At 46.5% G+C, this 19,931-nt stretch overlaps 7 protein-coding genes across 7 annotated transcripts; 6 read left to right on the forward strand and 1 right to left on the reverse strand.

Annotated features, from left to right (window-relative positions):
* Nucleotides 1-5,872: 5,872 nt before the first annotated feature.
* On the forward strand, nucleotides 5,873-7,819 carry N7469_007871 (Ytp1 family protein; the record flags this gene model as incomplete). The annotated part of the gene is made up of 3 exons (XM_056646789.1): nucleotides 5,873-6,125; nucleotides 6,199-7,529; nucleotides 7,592-7,819. 3 exons carry the CDS (start codon nucleotides 5,873-5,875, stop codon nucleotides 7,763-7,765), a joined length of 1,758 nt encoding a protein of 585 aa, XP_056498340.1. The 3' UTR covers nucleotides 7,766-7,819.
* Nucleotides 7,820-8,637: 818 nt separating this feature from the next.
* Nucleotides 8,638-9,534, forward strand: N7469_007872 (dienelactone hydrolase family protein; the record flags this gene model as incomplete). The annotated part of the gene is made up of 4 exons (XM_056646790.1): nucleotides 8,638-8,690; nucleotides 8,752-8,768; nucleotides 8,812-9,255; nucleotides 9,332-9,534. The coding sequence occupies 4 exons, from the start codon at nucleotides 8,638-8,640 to the stop codon at nucleotides 9,532-9,534; spliced, it is 717 nt and encodes a 238-aa protein (XP_056498341.1).
* Nucleotides 9,535-10,069: 535 nt separating this feature from the next.
* Nucleotides 10,070-11,343, forward strand: N7469_007873 (uncharacterized protein; the record flags this gene model as incomplete). Its single annotated transcript, XM_056646791.1, has 2 exons — nucleotides 10,070-10,583; nucleotides 10,637-11,343. 2 exons carry the CDS (start codon nucleotides 10,070-10,072, stop codon nucleotides 11,341-11,343), a joined length of 1,221 nt encoding a protein of 406 aa, XP_056498342.1.
* Nucleotides 11,344-12,335: 992 nt separating this feature from the next.
* On the forward strand, nucleotides 12,336-13,483 carry rbd2 (rhomboid protease family protein RBD2; the record flags this gene model as incomplete). Its single annotated transcript, XM_056646792.1, has 6 exons — nucleotides 12,336-12,528; nucleotides 12,607-12,744; nucleotides 12,830-12,911; nucleotides 12,967-13,032; nucleotides 13,090-13,211; nucleotides 13,266-13,483. The coding sequence occupies 6 exons, from the start codon at nucleotides 12,336-12,338 to the stop codon at nucleotides 13,481-13,483; spliced, it is 819 nt and encodes a 272-aa protein (XP_056498343.1).
* A 340-nt stretch (nucleotides 13,484-13,823) lies between these two features.
* On the forward strand, nucleotides 13,824-15,959 carry N7469_007875 (GPI-anchored transamidase subunit GAA1; the record flags this gene model as incomplete). The annotated part of the gene is made up of 4 exons (XM_056646793.1): nucleotides 13,824-14,179; nucleotides 14,247-14,485; nucleotides 14,552-15,417; nucleotides 15,474-15,959. The coding sequence occupies 4 exons, from the start codon at nucleotides 13,824-13,826 to the stop codon at nucleotides 15,957-15,959; spliced, it is 1,947 nt and encodes a 648-aa protein (XP_056498344.1).
* A 170-nt stretch (nucleotides 15,960-16,129) lies between these two features.
* Nucleotides 16,130-17,462, reverse strand: N7469_007876 (proteasome regulatory particle lid subunit RPN9; the record flags this gene model as incomplete). Its single annotated transcript, XM_056646794.1, has 3 exons — nucleotides 16,130-16,771; nucleotides 16,862-17,097; nucleotides 17,198-17,462. 3 exons carry the CDS (start codon nucleotides 17,460-17,462, stop codon nucleotides 16,130-16,132), a joined length of 1,143 nt encoding a protein of 380 aa, XP_056498345.1.
* A 725-nt stretch (nucleotides 17,463-18,187) lies between these two features.
* Nucleotides 18,188-19,105, forward strand: N7469_007877 (class I SAM-dependent methyltransferase; the record flags this gene model as incomplete). Its single annotated transcript, XM_056646795.1, has 3 exons — nucleotides 18,188-18,243; nucleotides 18,300-18,471; nucleotides 18,554-19,105. 3 exons carry the CDS (start codon nucleotides 18,188-18,190, stop codon nucleotides 19,103-19,105), a joined length of 780 nt encoding a protein of 259 aa, XP_056498346.1.
* Nucleotides 19,106-19,931: the final 826 nt, after the last annotated feature.

The raw sequence follows: 19,931 nt of genomic DNA on the forward strand, positions 1-19,931 counted from the left end.
TCTGATATTTGTCGCGGATTATATCTACCAAGGATAGATATCATGTAGATTCTATAAGCCGCCTCTACAGTTTCCTCAACCCTCTGCAGTACATGCTCTAGTATGTAATGTCTAATTATAGACAACAAGCTGTTAGTGCATACTTGTTTTACTTACACCTACTGACGAGTTCGAACTACACGGCGATAGTGATAGCTACATTGAGAAAAGGGACTCCCCGAGTACAAATGAACACTATAGTAAGCATCTCGTCGAAAAGGGAATCTTGGTCTCTTAAAATCATTGGCTTCTAATAGTTGACTTGGAGATGCTCTACTGTTCTTGTGGCAAGAAGTCTCTTGGAATCTACATAAGGAGCGCAACATTGTCATATTCTCAGCCACTTTCTTCTGTGGCTAGTAGTATCAGAGATTCTTACAGAAGCAAGAATTCCGATTCGTTGTCCTCAAGGGTAGGTTAGCAGCGAGCTAAAAGTTAGAAACAATGGACCTATGAATGCTGTCGTAGATATTAAAAAACCTTGTCTGTTTCTTGAAAGAATCAGCTATTCATCTCTGATATGCAATTAACGAAATTTCTGAATCTAATAGCCTTCAATATTTACTGGTAAGTTGGATGATTATATAATGGGGGCTTTGATAATCCCTTATAACTATGGTAAAGTAAATTGTTGTTGGCGTCGGGCATCCCATAAATGCTATAATGTTAATATAGAGGAGTACCAAGATCGAGCCTGCCAGATAAACTACGAAAAGCCACGATCTACTGGCCATTTTAGCTCGCATGATCGAAATAATAACGGCGTCCCCCAGGCCTTCTTCTGGGCTCGCGGTATCAACCAGCCTTTTTAACTCTAACCTCAATTGCTCCAACCCCCCTGATCTATCTCGGAAATATAACAAACTCATCTGGCTAATATGGCCTAGTTGATCTCGAGTTACATGAAAATTCCAGGGTAAATATGCGTGGCTAAAGTGCAGTACCCAGCGGCCAACCCGGATGGCAGTAATTCCTGGAGATATTCGCGCATAGTTTCTCCCTGGGGCGGAGACACAATTTATGTGCACTATTCTCTCCATCCGTGACAACCCCTGTCAGTGTATACTTTGTGGTAATAGTCATGTAGATCGTTCGGGAAGCATCCTGGTCTATATCCGTCTATTGGCCGCGTTGGTACCTGGAACGGATGATGTGGTGCCGGGTAGCCGATACTTTTACAAGGCTGTTTGCTTCTACTTAATTTGGCAATATGCCTCGAGCGGGGGATGCATATGCAGATCTGCTCATCATAAGGTGATGTATACCCTTGGTTATTCGCAACGGGATACTCCTCATCTAATTCTCGTGGGGCCAGGTGCCTCGGTTTGTAGCAAAGATCAGTAGATCGAGAGCCGCTTGAGCTTACTATGTATGTACTGATTCTCATTGAATTTACCAGTACTAGTTGTCTTGTAGTTTGGAGTCAAGTCATGGAGGGGTTTTAGTAGCCATCTTTGTAATGTAGATATGACGATGACAAACATTCAAATAAAGACGATTAGAAAGCAAAGAGTTCACTGTCACACCATACGATCATGTCGTATCCGACCAAGCCCCATAGTCCGGGGTAGGCGGAATCACAAGCAGAACAAACAGACAGATTGACTCATCTACCTTTACCGAAGTGGATGGTGAATCATATCGCGTAAGAACATGTCATATGACAAGTTCCGACAAGATCATCCAAATGAGCCGGACTTTGCATTCCGCTGAGATACTCGACACAGAAAAAGGGAATTTTTTTTTTTTAAAAAAAAAAGGCCCGTATGTGGATACTACTGTATGTAGTGCGTGGTGCGTGTGCGAAGCTGAGTGTTGCCGGAAGCCCGCGGATGGCGGGTGTCGATTCAATCGTATCCAATCAATGCGGCGCAAGGATCGCCCGGTCTACGGAGATGGGCCCGTTTGGGTTCCCGCTTTTTGCGGATCCTCGATCATTTCGGGCTGGGAGTCCGTATATGTACATACTCTGTTAGGAGATATTGCTGAGCTAAACGAATTAAGATGAATCATGGAAGGAATATTAGTAAAATATAGCATTCGAGCTGGTTCGAACTGTAGGGACTACCGATTAGGTAATCTAGTTGGTCTTTTTGGGACTTACCTGTGACTGTTAATGAGATAAACAAATCAGCTATAGGATAATAACCTTCAATTCGGACATCAATGGATTTCACCTGATGAAATGTCACCTTCTAGAGCCTCAAAGGCAGGCGGTTCTTTCAGCTACTATTACAGCATAGAATTCCGAAATCCCGAGACTTCAGATTCCTTCTGTCAGGAACCAGGAACGATCCGAGCCAATCTACTTCGAGCTAAACTATCGCGACGCCGGGTCATGTCTCTACTAGTAAGAGAGGGAGACCCGCCCCGATTTATTGACCTCACACCTAGGGTCAGCTCGGGTAACTCGGTTGGCGATGATGATGCCGGTTTCTTCCTGGCAACTACGGAGTACATAGTAGAGTTTGTGTCGTAGATGGTTAGAGCACGCGACCACATATTGTAATTGATGTATCTTTTCATCAGCAGTGCCGTGACGGAGAGAGCTACAGCTAAGTGCCTCATCGAATCTAGCATTATGGTTATACATGGCGCGTTCGAGAATAGCACAGCTCCGACTCTGCACGAGTGAACAGTAAGCTTTACTTCCAGATTTTCCGCATCTAGAATGGTTTATGTCAAAACCATGTGGTAACTTCTCATAAAGTGAGCTCGCGTCCATTACTGCGTCCCAATTGATGGCTCAGACCTGCAAGTGATCTCTTGCTAGAACCCACATCGAGTATCCCCGCGATCGAAAGACCCGTCTACAAAATACATTTGCACTCTAGTACTCGAAGCTTCGATTCTCATTGGAGCGAGACGAGAAGAAAGGGAACGATTGGATGGTTGCACCACAGTGGAACAGATAGTTTGATGTGAGGAGTTCACATTGTCACATCGTCCACCCACGTATGCTGGAGCAACGGAGAAACAAGATGGCATTTCTTCACCGTACTTGACATAGTGAACTCTATTTGTGACTGGTGTCACCAAGCAAACTTGCAACTTTGACATCGATGTCTACTTCGGACCATCTTCTACATAATAGCCATTTGATATCTGTCAGCGAGTCATATGTCGTGAGGAAGTCATTCCAACCAGAGATTTCTCAATCAAGAGCTGTATAGTTAGTTCCTGGTCACACTGTATGGTATGCTCAGAGCTCGCATGCGCCTGTAGGTCCGATGCGGAGAGAATAACTCTCAATTAGGTCGTTTAGTCGAATCTTACTCAGCGGGTCTACCTGACAAGAGAGGAACTTAGGTGATTGATGACTTGGTGATATAATTATTGGATCAGACATCCACCAGACTCTGTAGGGAATATGGTGCAAATTTGCGTATTCAGCTCGGGTACCCTTGTGACTGATGGACCAGTCGTCCTGCATGATTCGTCACATACAGAAGAGGGGGATCACCGCCTTGCACATCCAACCGTTTTTCTAAACCTTACGAGGCACTTGATTTCTTTCAACTAGTCTGAATAAGAGGTAATTTCATTATTAATCAATCACAAGTACTCTGTACCTTAAGAGTATACTCCGAGGCAGGGCAGCCCTTATTGATTACGGCTTTACGGAGTGCGGATATAGGAAGTGTTCTCGTCGTCCCCATTGCCAAGCCAGATATCCATACACTGGCCACATCGTGGTCTATGCCTTGACTTTTAAAAAAATTTCATGATACATATCCGGTCCACGATGGCCGAGCGCCTTGATCACTCGGGTCCAGGACGGAGCTAGGGCGCTTAGGCTGACAATTAACTCGGCGATAACATCATCCTGCATCTACCTCCTAGGATGATTCAAAAGGTACATGTCTGGTCAAACCAGAGTGGATCCAGTTCTGAAGACAGATGAAGGTGGCTGGGGGCCAGATCGAAGTCCTACTCCACCTCGAAGGGGCCACGAGCCATGCGGTCATGCTCTGGAATCATACGAAAGTGCGGACAAGAAGTTATACGAGAACACCAAGATCGAACTTGTGTACTACATATATACATCCGTATCAGGGGACTTGGTACGCCGTCGATCAGTGACCGACCAAGAGGGTGATCAGACCCCGCCAACGAGCAACTCAAAAAAAAAGGCGGCTCGGAAAGTTATAATCAGCGAGGCCGAGACAAGGAAGTGTAGGATGCCGGGGGTCCGAAGCTGACCGAGTGGCTGGGACTGTGCGCTGGTGAGCTATCCGGATTCCGTAGTATGCAGAATCTTACGTTCATAACATCAGGACAGCTTGTGGTCTAGTGGAAGCTGATTGGGGGGGGATGGAAATTGTACTACTCAGTATATACATACTCCAGTTTAATTATTATGACTTATTATTTAGGATTGTACTCCGTATACGGAGTATGGAGTAACAGGACTCATATCAAAAATTCATGTTCCACCCACTGTGGCCCGTCACAGGGCTGAAATCGTGGAGCCAGCCAACATCCAACATCCCGACCATCTTCAAGTTGACGTATGAGCACTCGGTCAGATGTAAACTTGCTATTGTCCTTACTACATACACTGTACTAATAGTACGTAGTATTCCGTAGGAGGGCAGGCTGCATCCTTGGATCTTCTGGCGGTGTATTTGTCTTCTAAATCAAGTAGCGATCGACTGCATCATGAGGATCGCGCTTGCATGACAGTGTGTACGGAGTATGTACTTTGCTAACCACAGTAATCAGCTAGGCACTACCAGCACAAAGAATGGAAGCAGACCAGATGCAGAACAAGGGACTTGGATTCTTGGCATTCAAACCCCAATTCTGGGTGAATGAGGTCACTCGCTTCGGCTTTGATCTGGACCTCCCGACTCTTCCGACGAAAAATGAAGCAAAATATTCTGATTGGATGGGTTCTTTCAATAAAACCTCATTGCCAAGAATGGATGCGCCTTCTCGATCGTTTTCTGGTCATGATCTCTATATGTATGGTATTGCCAGGTGGAATAGCAATACAATGTACAAACTTGAGCATGTACATCTCTATCATACATAGTAGACTAGCATAGATATTGAGGGGAAAACACACCGACCCAATGGAATATTGTCCATCCCTACCACAAACAGCCAGCGTAACAGCTAAAGAGGATGCACAAGCTCTGAGCTAATCATGAGTATGGTCATCTGGACCAAATTCTGCATGAATCAGTCTAGCACGAGCGAAGAAGAGCAGGAGGAAAAAAAAAAAGGAACGGGAGTCGGAAGCGCCCTTCTTGTTGCCACGCACCGGCACTAACTATGTACTTTTCTTATCCCCGACCTCTCCGAAGCATTGGAAATCAACGACCCTTTTTTTGCGTAAAATTGAAATTCCTGTTAAGTTCTTATTACATTTTCTTTGGGAAATAAAGAAACCCGGCATCTGATTCCTGACTTTTTGATTGCCTGCCCCACTGGTCCTTGGTCTTTCTTTTATATACTGGGCCTACTCCCCCTAGTATACAATTTCCCTTTCAGCCCTATTCGGATCTCTCCCTTTCCATTACTTACCCACATCCTTTCTTCTTCCTCAGCCCACCCCAAGCTCGTCGCGTGACTTCAAATTCTAGGCCGACGAGCAAATTAGTCTAGACGGGTCTTTGGAAAACCTGATTCACGTGGAGAAAGAAAATTGAAAGGGTGAAGAAGCTTTACACTCTGGGTCTGGTCACATCGTTACGTCACGATTGGATAGAGCTTCGATCTCGCACCTGATTGAAGCTCTGTCGACCTTTTTTCATTTTCTCTTTTCCTTTTTGTACCGAAAATCTTCTCTTCACAGTAATTTTGCAATCTCGAAAATTTCGCGTCCATGCGGAATATAGTTACTCGTGCCGCTCTAGCGGCAGTTTTCTTCGCGGCCACCGTGCTTGCTCACGGCGACGATGAATCATCAGATATGGATATGAATATGGACATGACCTCGAGTGCGCCAACATCATCGGAATCGGCGCATCCGAATAGCGAAGGTCCTATGAGCTACTTTGCCTATGGCAAGCACCAAGGCACTGTTATGGCGCATATCGGGTTGATGATCGCAGCTTGGTGCTTTTTGCTCCCTACAGGTACGTGCGAGCTCAGGCTTACCCCGAAGACCGTCTTAGCTTGGACCAGAATGTAAAAAGCTAATCAATGTAGCGGTAATGCTGAGTATTGCCCGTTCGCGATTTGCGCTGCCGTCGCAATTCGTGTTTATGCTGTGCAATGCCTTCGGTCTACTTTTGGGCATCATCTATAACGAACAAACACCCGATCTCTACGAGAATAACGCTCACCATAAAATTGGATGGATCATCACTTGGGTGGTAAGCGTGCAGCTCATCCTGAGCTTGATCTTTGTCTATGCCGGTCGCGGCCAATCAAAGACCGAGTCTCGTTCTTTCGAGCGTGCTGCTTTTCTACCTGTTGCAACTGATGACCATGAAAATGGCCATGTGTACCCCAATGCACCAATGCACGAATACCGTTGGTCTCGCGATAGTGGCCAGGGCACTGAGCCTAATTCGCCGAGCCATTGCCCTGCGTCCCCATCCTGCGAGCCTCCAGACTACGATGGATTCGAAAAACCCGAGGATATCGTTCCTGTGGAATCTTCTGGTCCGCGCCGCTGGATCAAGAGCACGTTTGTTGATAACTTCCTGGTGAAGTTTGTGCCGGGAATGGTCTCCAGCCGTGTCTTGCGTGCCTTCTACGTCGTCTACAAGATTATTGATCGAATCATTCTTCCCTTTGGCTTTGTCGCCATAGCTACTGGCGCAGTCACATACGGCGGCATCATGCGTCAGAAAGAGATTTTCAATGGCCTGGCCCATTTTATTAAAGGTGGAATTTTCTTCTGGTATGGAGTACTCACTCTCGGCCGTTACATCGGTTGCTGGGCTGATCTGGGCTGGGCCTGGAATAAGAAGCCTTCTGCTCCGATCGTCGGTAACTGGAAATCCAAGGTTCCATCCGGAGAATGGACCGAGTCTTTTGTCATCTTCTTCTATGGCATCACCAATGTGTTCCTCGAGCACCTCTCCAACTGGGGCGACGCATGGTCAGCAACAGATATGGAGCATCTATCTATCACCATTCTGTTCTTCGGAGGCGGCCTAGCTGGTATGCTCTTTGAGTCCACTCGTATCCGTGAAGCACTCAACAATACAATCCTCCGCCAACCAGGACACGGTACTCGCGACGAGGGCTGGCAACTCCCTCGTTCGCAGAGCGTATCCCTGAACCCCATGCCAGCTTTAGTTATCATGCTCCTCGGTATGATGATGGGCTCGCACCATCAAACCAGCATGACTTCTACAATGGTGCATAAACAGTGGGGAAACATGTTGGTGGGCTTTGCCCTGGCTCGCGGCATGACCTATGTTCTGATGTACCTTCGCCCACCAACCTCATACCTACCAGCCCGTCCACCGACCGAGATTGTCGCTGCTTTCTGTCTGATGTCTGGAGGTCTTATATTTATGATGAGCGTGAGTTTCCCCGGCAATGTATCAACGTTTCCCCTTGACGATATATACTGATGAGAATCTAGACGCGCAATGTGATTGAGGCTATGGAATACTACAAGATCGACGCAATGTTCACATTTACCGTGGGCCTGGGCTTTACGGCCTTTATCATGGCTCTGGAAATCCTAGCCATTGCATTGAAAGCATGGGCTGTGAAGCGCGAGCAGCCACCACAGCTGACCTACCGCTTCCCATGAATAATATAACCTCCTATGTTTTGCTGCAAACGATACCCCGTACAATGATGTGATTTTTGTTTGGCATTTCATCCACGTCCTTTATTATGACCAGACATCGGAGATTTGACTTGTAAAGTCTAATCCATTGGCATCTCCGCTCTTTGAGTGCACCTGGAAACATGAAATTTGCGATGTGGATTTTCTTTTCGAATCTTCGGAATGAGTTTATGGATTAATGAGGTGATAATGTTTTTTTTTTTCGTATGGATAGTAATTCAATTGAATAGACTGGTGATACTTCAATTTCATCAATTTTTTTTTTTCTTTTTTACTTTAACCTTAAAAAGCAACCCTAAAAATGACAAGCCTTTAGCCGGCTCGGAGATAAGCACGATAACGCCGACCACTGCCGAGCCGAGTTCCGAGTCTTTGAGTCGGCAATATATTCATCGATCTTGTGCTCTTCGAGGGCCATGGAATGCTACCACGGCGAATTGCTATTAGTATGATATCAAAGGATCTAGAATATACCAGCATGAGCCGGGGATCTCTCTTGTCAATGGTCCGTCCATTTTTCTGAGGAGAATGTAGAAATGTAGTAACGGATGCATATCGAAAGCAGCTCAATTAATAATGCTAATCCCGGCCACGAGGGGCAACGGACGAGTGGGTCAGACATGAACACACATGTTGGAGACAGAAGTGGAATTTAATTGGACGAATTGTGAAGAATTGGAGGTGGGAACTGTGTCGCCGACGCTCGGCCATAAACAAGGAGGGGTATGATTTAATCGCTCCCCTCTGTCACTTTTTCTCCAATTCAATACACAATCTCACTTTTCTTTCTCCCTCTCTCTTTGTATTCACATTTTCTCTTATAACATCACATCATGGCCTCTAACCCCCCCCGCCGCCTGCTGTGCCTCTGGTTTCAAGCACGAGGGTAACCCCGTCGGTGAAATTAAGAACGTTGACGGAGGTGAGTCAAAAGACGATCTTCGCAGAACCGGGCGTCATCTTGGTAAGAATACCCAGCTGATTATGAAAATGTGCGTGACCTACAGTCGAGACCTACATCACCTACCCTAAAGATAAGAGCGCCGACAAGGCCGTCCTCTTCTTGACCGATATCTTCGGCATCTTCCCCAACGCCCAACTTCTGGCCGACGAGTTCGCCAACAATGGCTACCTGACCGTTATCCCTGATCTGTTCCAGGGTGACAAGATCTCCGTGAGCGACATGGAATCCGGCAAGGCTGATCTTCCCGCTTGGCTTCCCAACCACCAAACTAGCCATGTGGACCCTATTGTCGAGAAGAGCATCAAGTACATGCGCGAGACCCTCGGTGTTAAGAAGATTGCTGCTGTCGGCTACTGCTTCGGTGGCAAGTACGTCTGCCGTTTCCTCAAGCCCGGACAGATCGACGTTGGCTACTCTGCCCACCCATCTTTCGTTACCCACGAGGAGTTGGGCGCCATCAAGGGTCCTTTCTCCATTGCCGCTGCTCGTACGTAACACTCCTCTTCCCTTGCCGGATGGGCTTCCTCCCAGATTATGAAATGGTGAATTCTAACACAAACCAGAGATCGACTCTATCTTCACCACTCAGCTTCGCCACGAGTCCGAGGAGACTCTGATCAAGGCTGGTCAGCCTTGGCAGATCAACCTGTTCAGCGGTGTCTCTCACGGCTTCGCTGTCCGTGGTGACCTGAGTGATAAGACTCAGAAGTGGGCTAAGGAGCAGGCTTTCTGCCAGGCTGTCGTTTGGTTCAATCAGCACCTGTAAGAATTGATCATGATTAGAGCCGAGCTCGAATTCAAAGGAATTTAAGCTGGATAGCTCATGGTTAATACATTGCTGATTGTGTGTAGAGCTGGCGAAAATACGCAGACAGCTAGATTATGAGGAATGAAAATATGAAGTTTGATTGATATGATCGGGTGACTTTGTGCAATATATCGTCTACTATAGCGTAGCCTCTCGAGATATTTTCTACTTGAATACTCCAAGCTGGATCCTGCGCGCTAACCCGGCGCTAGATGAAACCAAACAAAGAAGACAAAGAAATTCAACGCGCGCCACCGAGTAGTCTCGATCCTTCAATAAATAACTAGTTGACTAGTTAGTTATGTAGACATGTATTACATAATGAACTGCGGTGATTAACTAACTAGTTACTGTGGGTCGTACTTCTGCTCGTCTTTTGAGTCGACAAGTCCAACAAACGCCGGCGTGTAGCCAGCAGCTGTTTTGAAACTGAATATTTTCCAACTCTTTTTCTTCTCAATGCTTTCATACTTTATGATTGTCGCCGGTCAAGATGGAGAGGACTCCGGCGCCGCCTTTGGACGTGGATCTTGTCACCTATCGGGAAGACTTGAAGTTGCCAAGTCTCGAGGACTTTCGCGTTTACTGGCATGCCCAGATGCTAGCTGCACAGCGATACATGACGGTTGTCAATGAAAAATATAGTCTTGCACTCCACTTATCTGAAAAATTACATTCAAACACTTTGGAAGCAAACATCAGAAAACAATTCAGTTCTCAACAACCGCACATTGTGGGAAGCTCAAAGAACCCTCATTTGAGTTGGTCCGATGTCATTAAAGAAACGAACGACGCCTCTTTCACAGAAGAAAACCAAGATTTATTTACATGTATCATTCGCGGCTACAAGGTTCAACTTTCTGCCGCAGATTGCCAACGGGTAAATGCATGTCGCACGCTCTCAATCGTACCTACATCAATACCACAACAAGATATTAATACCGAGCGAGAAACCATCTCCGAAGTTCGCAAATTCATCTCTCAATGTCAAAAGGATCGTGAGGATGGTACGTTTTGCGGGAATCAAACACTTGTCCTGATCAAATTCTAATATGAGCAGCCGCCAAATTCGAGGAGCAGCTCGATGATCTTCTGAGAGAGCGTGATTTCCAACTTCGTGAACATCAAGAAGCATTGAAAAGGTCCCAGAGAGGAATGCTACCTTCGGGATCTGCAGCGGCATCACCTGGGTCACATACAAGTCTACCATCATTGCAATCGCGCGAGTCCTCGAGAGTGAGAGAAGTGACTGTTCCTAGATGGTCCCCAAGGGACTCACCCTCATCCGTGGAACCCGTCACCACAATTGACTCCGAAGAAACCCACCCATCTGCCAATTTATCCGTCCAGCAAAACACAGAGGCCAGCTCTACTCAAACCATGGCACCATGGAAAGACCCAATTCGACCGAGTTTTCGCAAATACGGACGAAAAGAACCACGGTCGATCCCGATGAGTACTCAATCGTCGGGATTAGCGGCCCAAACCTTCCCTCATCCACGAACATATGTCGTGTCTACCGAGGAAGAAAAACTCGATTCGGTTCGGTTTCTGATGTTCTTACTTGGTCGAAGATTACAATGGCCTGAGATAACGACTCATTACAACCAAAGATTCAAAACTCAGCGGACTACGGCAACTTTGAATGTGAAGTATAATAGGAATAAACATACAAGGGAGGACAGTGTGTGGCATGGATTCTTGGTGCTGCAACTAAATTCAAAACCACGTCTGAAACGACTGGTCGACGAATTATTCCCCGAATAATATTGTAACATAGGCTGGAACTATACAAGCGAGCTTTTGAGCTTTTGAGAGCTATCGTCATGTCTTGTCTGGGGTTCCGAAGGAGCGTTTTACTACTCTGAATGTTTGCTATCAATATACCCATTGGCTTCTTTTCTTTTCTTTTTCTCTTTTACAAAATGGATGTGGCTTTTTTTTTACAAGATAATAAGACGTGTCTTCCGATATAAGCCTTGTTGTACGAGTACGAAGTCTTTGAAATTGTGTTAGGGATGATTACGGTCGAACTTGCAAAGTCAAACCATCTTGCTTATTGATACTAGCTATATGACTAGTAAGCATCATTGCTAATGGTTTAGAAATCGCCGCCATAATTGCTGGATTGCAAATCCATATGAAAATCTACATAAATACATAACTAAGTAGTGGACTGGATGTATATAGACTGGATGTGGTGCCCTAATCCCAAGGCGGACTAGCGGCGATCGCCACGCTTCGTCCATTCCCGTCGACGCTCCGCGCGAATCCTCTCCACCAACTCTCCTTAAGTCCAGTCGCGGCGCGAGTCTGTCGCTATTTTGACGAACACTGTCTATCGCATTTTGTGCTGACACACCATTTTGTGTTGCTTCTCACGCATACCACGGCGGATTTCACCACGTACGCCTTGTGAGTTATCCCTGGCAGCCCGAGGACGAGCCCTCGATTCCCCTAGGATCAATGAAATTTAACCAGAACTTCTGTGGTATAGAACTCTACCTGCTTTTTCACCTTGGCTCCGATTCTTCGGCGTTCTGTTTCTTCGTGGAATAGATTGATCTGCATCCGGCTGTTGATTGCCGGGTCCCTAAAAGCCAGCCTGTCCCACTCCCCCGCCATCAACCGATACAGAGGCTTCATTGAACTCAAAGCTGCTCTCACGATCTTTTCGAAGCCACTAGCTTCTGAACTTATTGGGACGACATAGACGGTGCCACTATTTTGTTTCATTGTACGCCGCCTGGAAAACAAACATGGCTACTCCCGCCGCACTTCCCCCTTTGCCCTTCAATCCGTCGAGAATTCGATCATATTTGGTGCGGCTACCGCTGTTCACGCGCCTTGTGCTTCTCGTGATATTTGCTTTCCTTATACTGGAACTTCAAACATTATGGAGTGTCGTCAAATGGGGAGCCCTTATCCCGGATGAAATTGGCCTGGGAACAAGTAAGTCTTCATTCGTAACTTGTTTGCTTCGGATTAAAAGACTTTACGTCAAGAATTTGGCTGACCTGTGCATCCTAGTGTATCGGCTGAATACTTATCCTGTCATTCACAATGGATTTTTCCACACACTATTCAATGTACTGGCCCTGACACCACTCCTGGAGCGATTTGAAGCGGAACATGGCACTCTTACTTCCATCGCATTGTTTGTTGGCCGTAAGTTTTCCACTCGAGCCTTGAGCCTGACTTGAGGAATCAAGTCCAAATATGGAATGGTCTTACTGACTTGTTTCGCATTTAGCACTTTCGACATTCCCCGCCGGTCTGTATATCTTGATTGAGAAAGCCATCTTGCATAGCAACACCTCTGTAGTTGGATCAAGGTGCGTATCGAACCCGAAGACAACCGATTTAGCATGTGCTCATATTCATCTTTAGCGTCTGGGTCTTCTTGCTTCTGGGGTCCGAAGCTATTCGAACCTTCAAAATGAACCCCTACTTCAGGTATGTTGAAAACGCTTTAGTTTCATAGATGTCACCTTTGCTGATCTGTTTCATTAGCCTCGGCCCTTACAAAATTCCCACTTGGACTTCGCCTCTTTTCCTGTGTGTTGTTCTTTCCATCCTCGTTCCTCAATCGAGCTTCCTTGGCCATCTTTGTGCAATTCTCATTGGCTATCTTTGTAAGTTTTTGCCGTCAGCCTGTTCACCTCTATGTACTTTGCTTACTTTTCTAGTCGGACTCGGATATCTGAAGTTCCTGGTTCCTCCTGAGAAGATTCTGCGCTGGATCGAGAGCAAGCTGAACCTTCTTGGCCGCTTGCCGCATTATATCTCCGTCGACCAGAAGACTTTCGGTCGTTACGGTGTTTTGCCTTCGTCTAACAATACGGCCAATGGTAACAACGGTACCCCAATGAGCTACTTGGGCACCAACCAACGCCTAGGCCCATGAACATGAGAGCGATAAAAGAACGACCGCCATTTACCTTAATATTCGTGTGTATAGTTTGATATAGTCTTATATTACTGGAGGAGGGCGTAAAGAGGGAAATGTTAAATCATAGCATAGCGAGTGCATCAATAATTCTGCGCATTTGGTCTCTCCCGTCCGGCGTAAATTCCCTAAACAACTCCGAGCTCCGCAACTCCACCATCGAGCTGGCGTCTCGCGACAATCGTCCAGCAGTTCGACTCAATTGGCATAATTGCCATTAGTGGAGTGGGAAGACATTCCCTCATGGTTCTCTCAAAATGGCGCTGAAATGTAAGTTTTATGGTTCGAGGTATCTGTTATGAGCCCCTCCCTTTCCTCGAACATCTGGGGAGAACGAGACCCTGACAGCTATGAAACGACAGCCGCAATCCAAAATCTGCGGGAAAAGCCCCATTTTCTCTTCGTCAGACTTCCGAATATCCTATCTTTCCTCTGTATTGTCGTCGGCGTGGCTTGGCTACTCCTCCTGCCCCTGGATGACAATTCACGACGAACCTACATATCCGAGAATGCGTTGCTCCCCGGCCAGGTTCATGCCTATTTCGCTGGCAGCGAACAAAATATATTTCGGGGTTATAAAGAGGAGCTACAGATCTTGTTGAATGAAGGCCGAGAAACTGAAGGCCATGAAGGCGAAGTGGAAGTCACTCCAGCGTAAGTGAAGTGAATACAACATGGACACGGTGCAAGTATGAAGGACAAGAGGCTGATGATATTAAAGGGCCTCTAACAAAGTCCGCTCAATCTTGCAGGCCGCAGGGCTTAAGGTCGCAACCCAAAAATATGAGTATACCTCAGCCGGCATCACCCATCAAGGCGAGAATACCTATGGTATCATCCACGCGCCGCGGGGCGATGCGACGGAGGCCATTGTACTAGTTGCAGCCTGGAAGACAGCAGATGACGAACTCAACCTGAAAGGCGTCACACTAGCCCTCACACTGGCTAGGTATTTCAAACGTGAGTTTATCATAATGTCCTCTAGTATAGACTTTACGAGGACGAGATGCTAAGACAGCCAAATAGGATGGTCGCTCTGGTCCAAGGACATTATATTCCTGTTCACCCCGGACAGCAAGACAGGAACACAGGCTTGGATCGACGCCTACCATGATCTTCACCCAGAGTCTGTTCAGCCCCTACCATTGAAGAGCGGAGCTTTGCAAGGCGCAGTGGTTATCGAATACCCCTTTGAACACCACTTCCAGAAGCTTCATATTGTCTATGACGGTGTCAATGGCCAGCTTCCCAACTTGGATCTATTCAACACGGCAGTGGCTATTGCTGGCGGCCAGATGGGTATTGGCGCTAATCTCCAGGAGATGTGGGAGCATGACGACAGCTATGAGGCACGTCTTAAAACTATGATGCGCGGCATGACGAAGCAAGGTCTTGGCTACGCAACCGGAGCTCATAGTAGTTTCATGCCATATCATATCGATGCCATTACCCTGCAGCCCAAGGGCGAGGGATGGGAGGATGAGATGGCGCTGGGTCGAACCATCGAGAGCATGTGCCGAAGCTTGAACAATTTGTTGGAGCATCTGCACCAGAGCTTCTTCTTCTACCTTCTTATGCATAGCAATCGCTTTGTTAGCATTGGAACTTATCTCCCCAGTGCCATGCTCATTGCCGGGAACTTCACTATCATGGCTATTGCCTTGTGGATGCGCACCGGATACTATCCAGGATCTACTAGCCCGGATGCTACGTATAATAGCAATTCCAAGAGCGAAAAATCTAAGACTGGAGCCCTCAAGCTTGAGAAAGAAACCAAAATCAACGGAGCTGCTCTCCCAGAGCGTCTCATGGCCTTACCATTGACTCTTGTAACTGGATTACATCTGCTCGGCCTGGTGCCTCTCTGGATCTTCAACAATATCTTTCACCAGGTGAGTTTGGTTGATACGAAATGTTTATGTTCGTGCCCTTGCTAACCCGATGCTAGTACTTCACGACCGTCACATACGTGTTCGTAGCCGTGGATATCATGCTGCCACTATTTCTAGCGGCCTTGCTCTCCAACGGACTGGGAGTCTCGAAGCCCATTATCCCCCAACAATATCATTTGATCAAGTCGTTCGCTCTCCTGCTACTCGGCATGTCACTATCCGCCCTGGCAACGCTAAATTTCTCTCTCTCCTTCATGATCGGCTTGCTTTGCGCACCACTCAGCTTTGTCGGCCGTCTCCAAGGTTCAGCTGTTTTGCGATATGGAATTTCCAGCCTCGGACTCGTACTACTGAATCTTCTTTCCCCGCCAATAGTTCTTCTGGGCGCGTGCTGGTATACTGGTACTTCTGTGGAGACTATTCTAACCCAGGCTGCCTTCGGTTGGGATGTATGGGGCATGTGGACTCAGGTCGTTGTGTGGTGTGTATGGTGGCCAGCATGGCTGATTGGATGCGTGCAACTGGGTTCATCTATCTTTTGATATACAACTGTTATTCAAATATAGTTTAGCAAGCATAAGCTACGATATTCTATTCTTCATAATTTCTTTCTTTTTTTTCTTTTTTTTTTGCAGACGTTCTATTGGATTCATACAAGCAGAACCATCTTATTCATTATAGATAAAAAGTGGCTAAGAACATGTAAAACCATCTATGCAGCCCAGACATCCTTGCCAACACCCTCAATCCAGTGTCCAAGCTGATTAACGCCAGCGTCCCAATCTTTCAATCGGTTACGCATGCCGTCAACCTGCTTGAGATCCAATACCTTGGGCTGAACCCAATGAATGTGTGCTACTCCCGCCACTTGATCAATCGAACCCTTCAACAATCCCAAGGACAAAGCCTTCATAATCAAGTGCTCAATTTCATCGGGTTGCACCTTTGTCTCGGAAGCGATTGCATCGAACGAGAGGGAACGGTCGTGGGGAGGGCGGTGGAAGACCATCTCTGTCAGCGCAGCTAGAGAGATCTTCTGGTACAGGAAAACGCGGTGAGATTCAAGGAGCTTGTTCTTGGTGATATTTCCAGCCAGAACGTCGTAGGCGGCCAAGTCTCCACGGTTGAAAGCGAAGAGCAATTCACGCAGCCAGTTGTGGGGCGTAGGAGTCAGCGAATCCAGGATCGGATGCAGGAGGAGCTCTCCGAAGTTGTAAATGGAATCAGAAACAAGAGCAGCAACACTGAGGTTATAGGCGCGTGAGACACGCTCGGTTTCGGGGAGGTCTTCGAGGTCGATACAAGCCAGGTACAGGAGGGCATTTTTGTAGAAGGAGGCGAATTCTTGTTTAGCCTGCGGGGTTTTTGTTAGTGAATGTTTCCCACACCTGTGATGCTGGGAAGAGCCGAAACATTGAAGCTCTTGATAAAAGAGGCCACTTACGTGGTAATAATCCGCGTTCACTTTGTAGAATGACGCATGCACCACTGTCTCAACTGAGTCGAATGTGTCCAGCGCCTGTTGGCAGGACGCCAGGTCCTTTTGTGCTCCCTCCAAATCTTCTAGTCGCAGCTTAACATTGGCGACATCGGCAAGCGCATAGACGTGGGCATCTTGTGATTCGGATTTGTCGACCTTCTCGGCGAGGGATGTGAGGAAAGCAAGACGTTCTTTATCATCTATTGTACATAGCTAGTTAGCAATTGCTCAAACGCCAACATCCACAGCAAGAGGAAGAAGAAGATAATCATCTAAAGACCATCCAGATGCTCAACTTACCAGCACACTCTGTCGCGGCCATCAAACCCAGCGCAACGAACTTGAGCTGGTTGATCCGGTCGGCGAAGCTAAGAACAAAGGTCTTGAAGAAGGCTAACCGCTGCGGAGCACTTTCGGGCAGCTTGAAGAATTCAACCAGGGCGTCTGTCAGTTGATGCCATAGTTTACGCTCCCAGAAGTCTTCGAAGGTGAGGAGATAGGTCTGCGTCTCGGGAGTGCCGTTTGCTTGCTGCTCGGCCAGGAAATCGGGGATCTTGGACTCCATGGCAGAGAGCGAAGGAGCGAGTGAGGAGAGGTTTGAGATGAGAGTATGGAATGAGAAGCGATGGACAAGGAAGAGAAAAGCAAGAAGGAGAGTCGTCAAGAAGATGTGGGGATTGGAGGGAGATGGCGGCCGGAGCTGATGATGTCTTTTTGGGAGCTCGCGGGCGGTGAGCACTGTTAAGTATGGACATCGAAGTATACATTGGGACAGCTGTGTCTTGATTCTCGCGAATTATTTGAATCATTATCTTGAAATGTCCTATGGGGATGGATAATATCATAGATGTCCATATTTGTAATTTTTTTTAAACGTGAAACGTGTAAGCATGCGTTCTATTCTGTTCAAGCGCATCATGTCATAGCTCATACAGTATAATCTATTTCCTGTAATATCTGAATAAAGTCGTGCAGATCATCAACCAATTCAAGAACTTTGCTCTTATTACTAAATAGATATATCGGACACATTCTAACTATTCACGCATCCCAGAACTCTCCGATGCTCCATTATGGGTCTCTTGGCATAGAATATTGAGGATATCGGAAGTGTCCGAGATGTCTCCGAGCTGCCGCTTAAATACAGTTCGACCCTCACAGTTTGGGTAGACTTGCCTGCTACAGTTTCCCCTCTTTCAAACAACATCCTCAACATCTTTCAAAGCATTCAACTTTATATACAAGCTCATACAAAAACCATTCGAACCAACATTTCCAACCACATTCACCATGACAGACTTCACGGAGGCTAATCGCAAATACTTTGAGTATAGTCCCTTCGAACGGTGTTCAGTCGGACAAGTGCGGACACTGATTCTTTTTTTTTTCTTTCTTTTTACAGCAATATGGCAACCGAATACAAAGACAGGTTTGCCGACTCCATGAAGACTCTGTCCGAGCAAACATTGAAGCATCGGTTTTGGCTCAGTGATCAATGGCTAGATACTGAGGTCGGCAAGGACAAGAATATCAAAATGCTTGAGTATGCCTGTGGACCGGGTGTGATCTCAATGGTAAGCCATAAAACCAGGGATCTAGCAATTATTTCACTCACAACGGACGGGATAATTGAACTAACTCTTGACTTTATGGTAGACGCTCGCGCCCTTTGTCTCTCAAGTTATCGGATTTGATGTTTCAGATAATATGATTGACGAGTTCAACCGTAACGCCAAAAACATCGATACTTCTCACAAAATGATCGGATACAAAGCTGATCTGCTGAGTACATCGGTTCCAGACGAGTACATGGGACCCAAATTCACCGATTTCAACATGGTGACCGTCAGCATGGCCTTGCATCATTTCGAATACCCACAAGAGGCCCTACAAAGCCTTTCAAAGCGTCTAAGCCAGAATGGCGTCTTTATGATTATTGACATCTTATCTCGATCTGGATCTGATCATGCTCATGCTCATGCTCATGGCCACGGCCATGGCCATGGAGAGGGAAATCATGAATTTGGAGATGCCGCCCACACTGTCAAGACTCATGGCTTCTCCAAAGAAGATATGCAGGGTCTATTTGCAGGCGCTGGTTTGACGAAGGATTTCAAGTACGAAGTTATCCCCGAGCCGTTGATTTTTCAAAAGGGCGAGAAGAAACAGAACATAACTGTGTTCATTGCTCGTGCTCAGCGTCCTTAAAATGAAATAGTCAAACCTTTTGAAGATACCTTCGAGTGGCAAGATAACATGTCAATATCTCTAATTAAACACCACGTAGTTGCATTCTTACACCTTAGAGGCATTTTAGCGTAGGGTGTTGTATACTCAGTATCATATTGTAGATGATGTTCTAGTATCTTCAGAGTGGGTCGATTGAAGATCCACTGACTACAAGATGTTTTCCAGATGAAGGCAAAATGTGGCTTGAAAAGCTTAGAGAAAAAAATTCAACATGACAAAAAATGAAATGGGCAAAGTGAGCAAAGTGATACTCGTATTGAAGAAGAGGTTGTTGGTAAAAACCGAGGCTTCTAAAAATAGAATGAGGCTCGGAGGTCGGCTTTTATACAAAAAGGGGTCCTCAAGTCCTCCTCAAGTCTTGACTGTCAGAATGGATCAGAATTCTACTGCAATGTCCTTAAAGGGTCTTGGGGCTGAATCTAAGCGAAATCAGTGTTTGTCGCGATGAAACTGGGCTGCGCTAATTAAGCCCAAATACAAATAGCTTCCTCCACAGCCTACATTTGCCGGCTAGCGATCCAATCACACTTGAGAATCAGTGGCAATGGGCTCCTTGGCGGAGACCTGTTCTATCCAATTCTCGATTTTGAGGGGACTAGACACGCCCAATTCCTCAAATTGTACCGGTCACTCCGGACGAGAGTTTGATACTAGCTCAAATATGGTTGACAAGTCCGAAGGCTTAAGTTGGCATATAAGAGATGTTTGAGGAACCCTTGGTCTTTCGTTTCGTTGCCTTCGATCCAACTGCCATACTGTCTTTCGTTAATACCTGGCAAGCCAC

This window comes from Penicillium citrinum (genome assembly GCF_028827155.1).
Source record: "Penicillium citrinum strain IBT 23319 chromosome Unknown utg000007l:1.0-2040159.0:1.0-2041076.0, whole genome shotgun sequence".
Lineage (NCBI taxonomy): Eukaryota > Fungi > Ascomycota > Eurotiomycetes > Eurotiales > Aspergillaceae > Penicillium > Penicillium citrinum.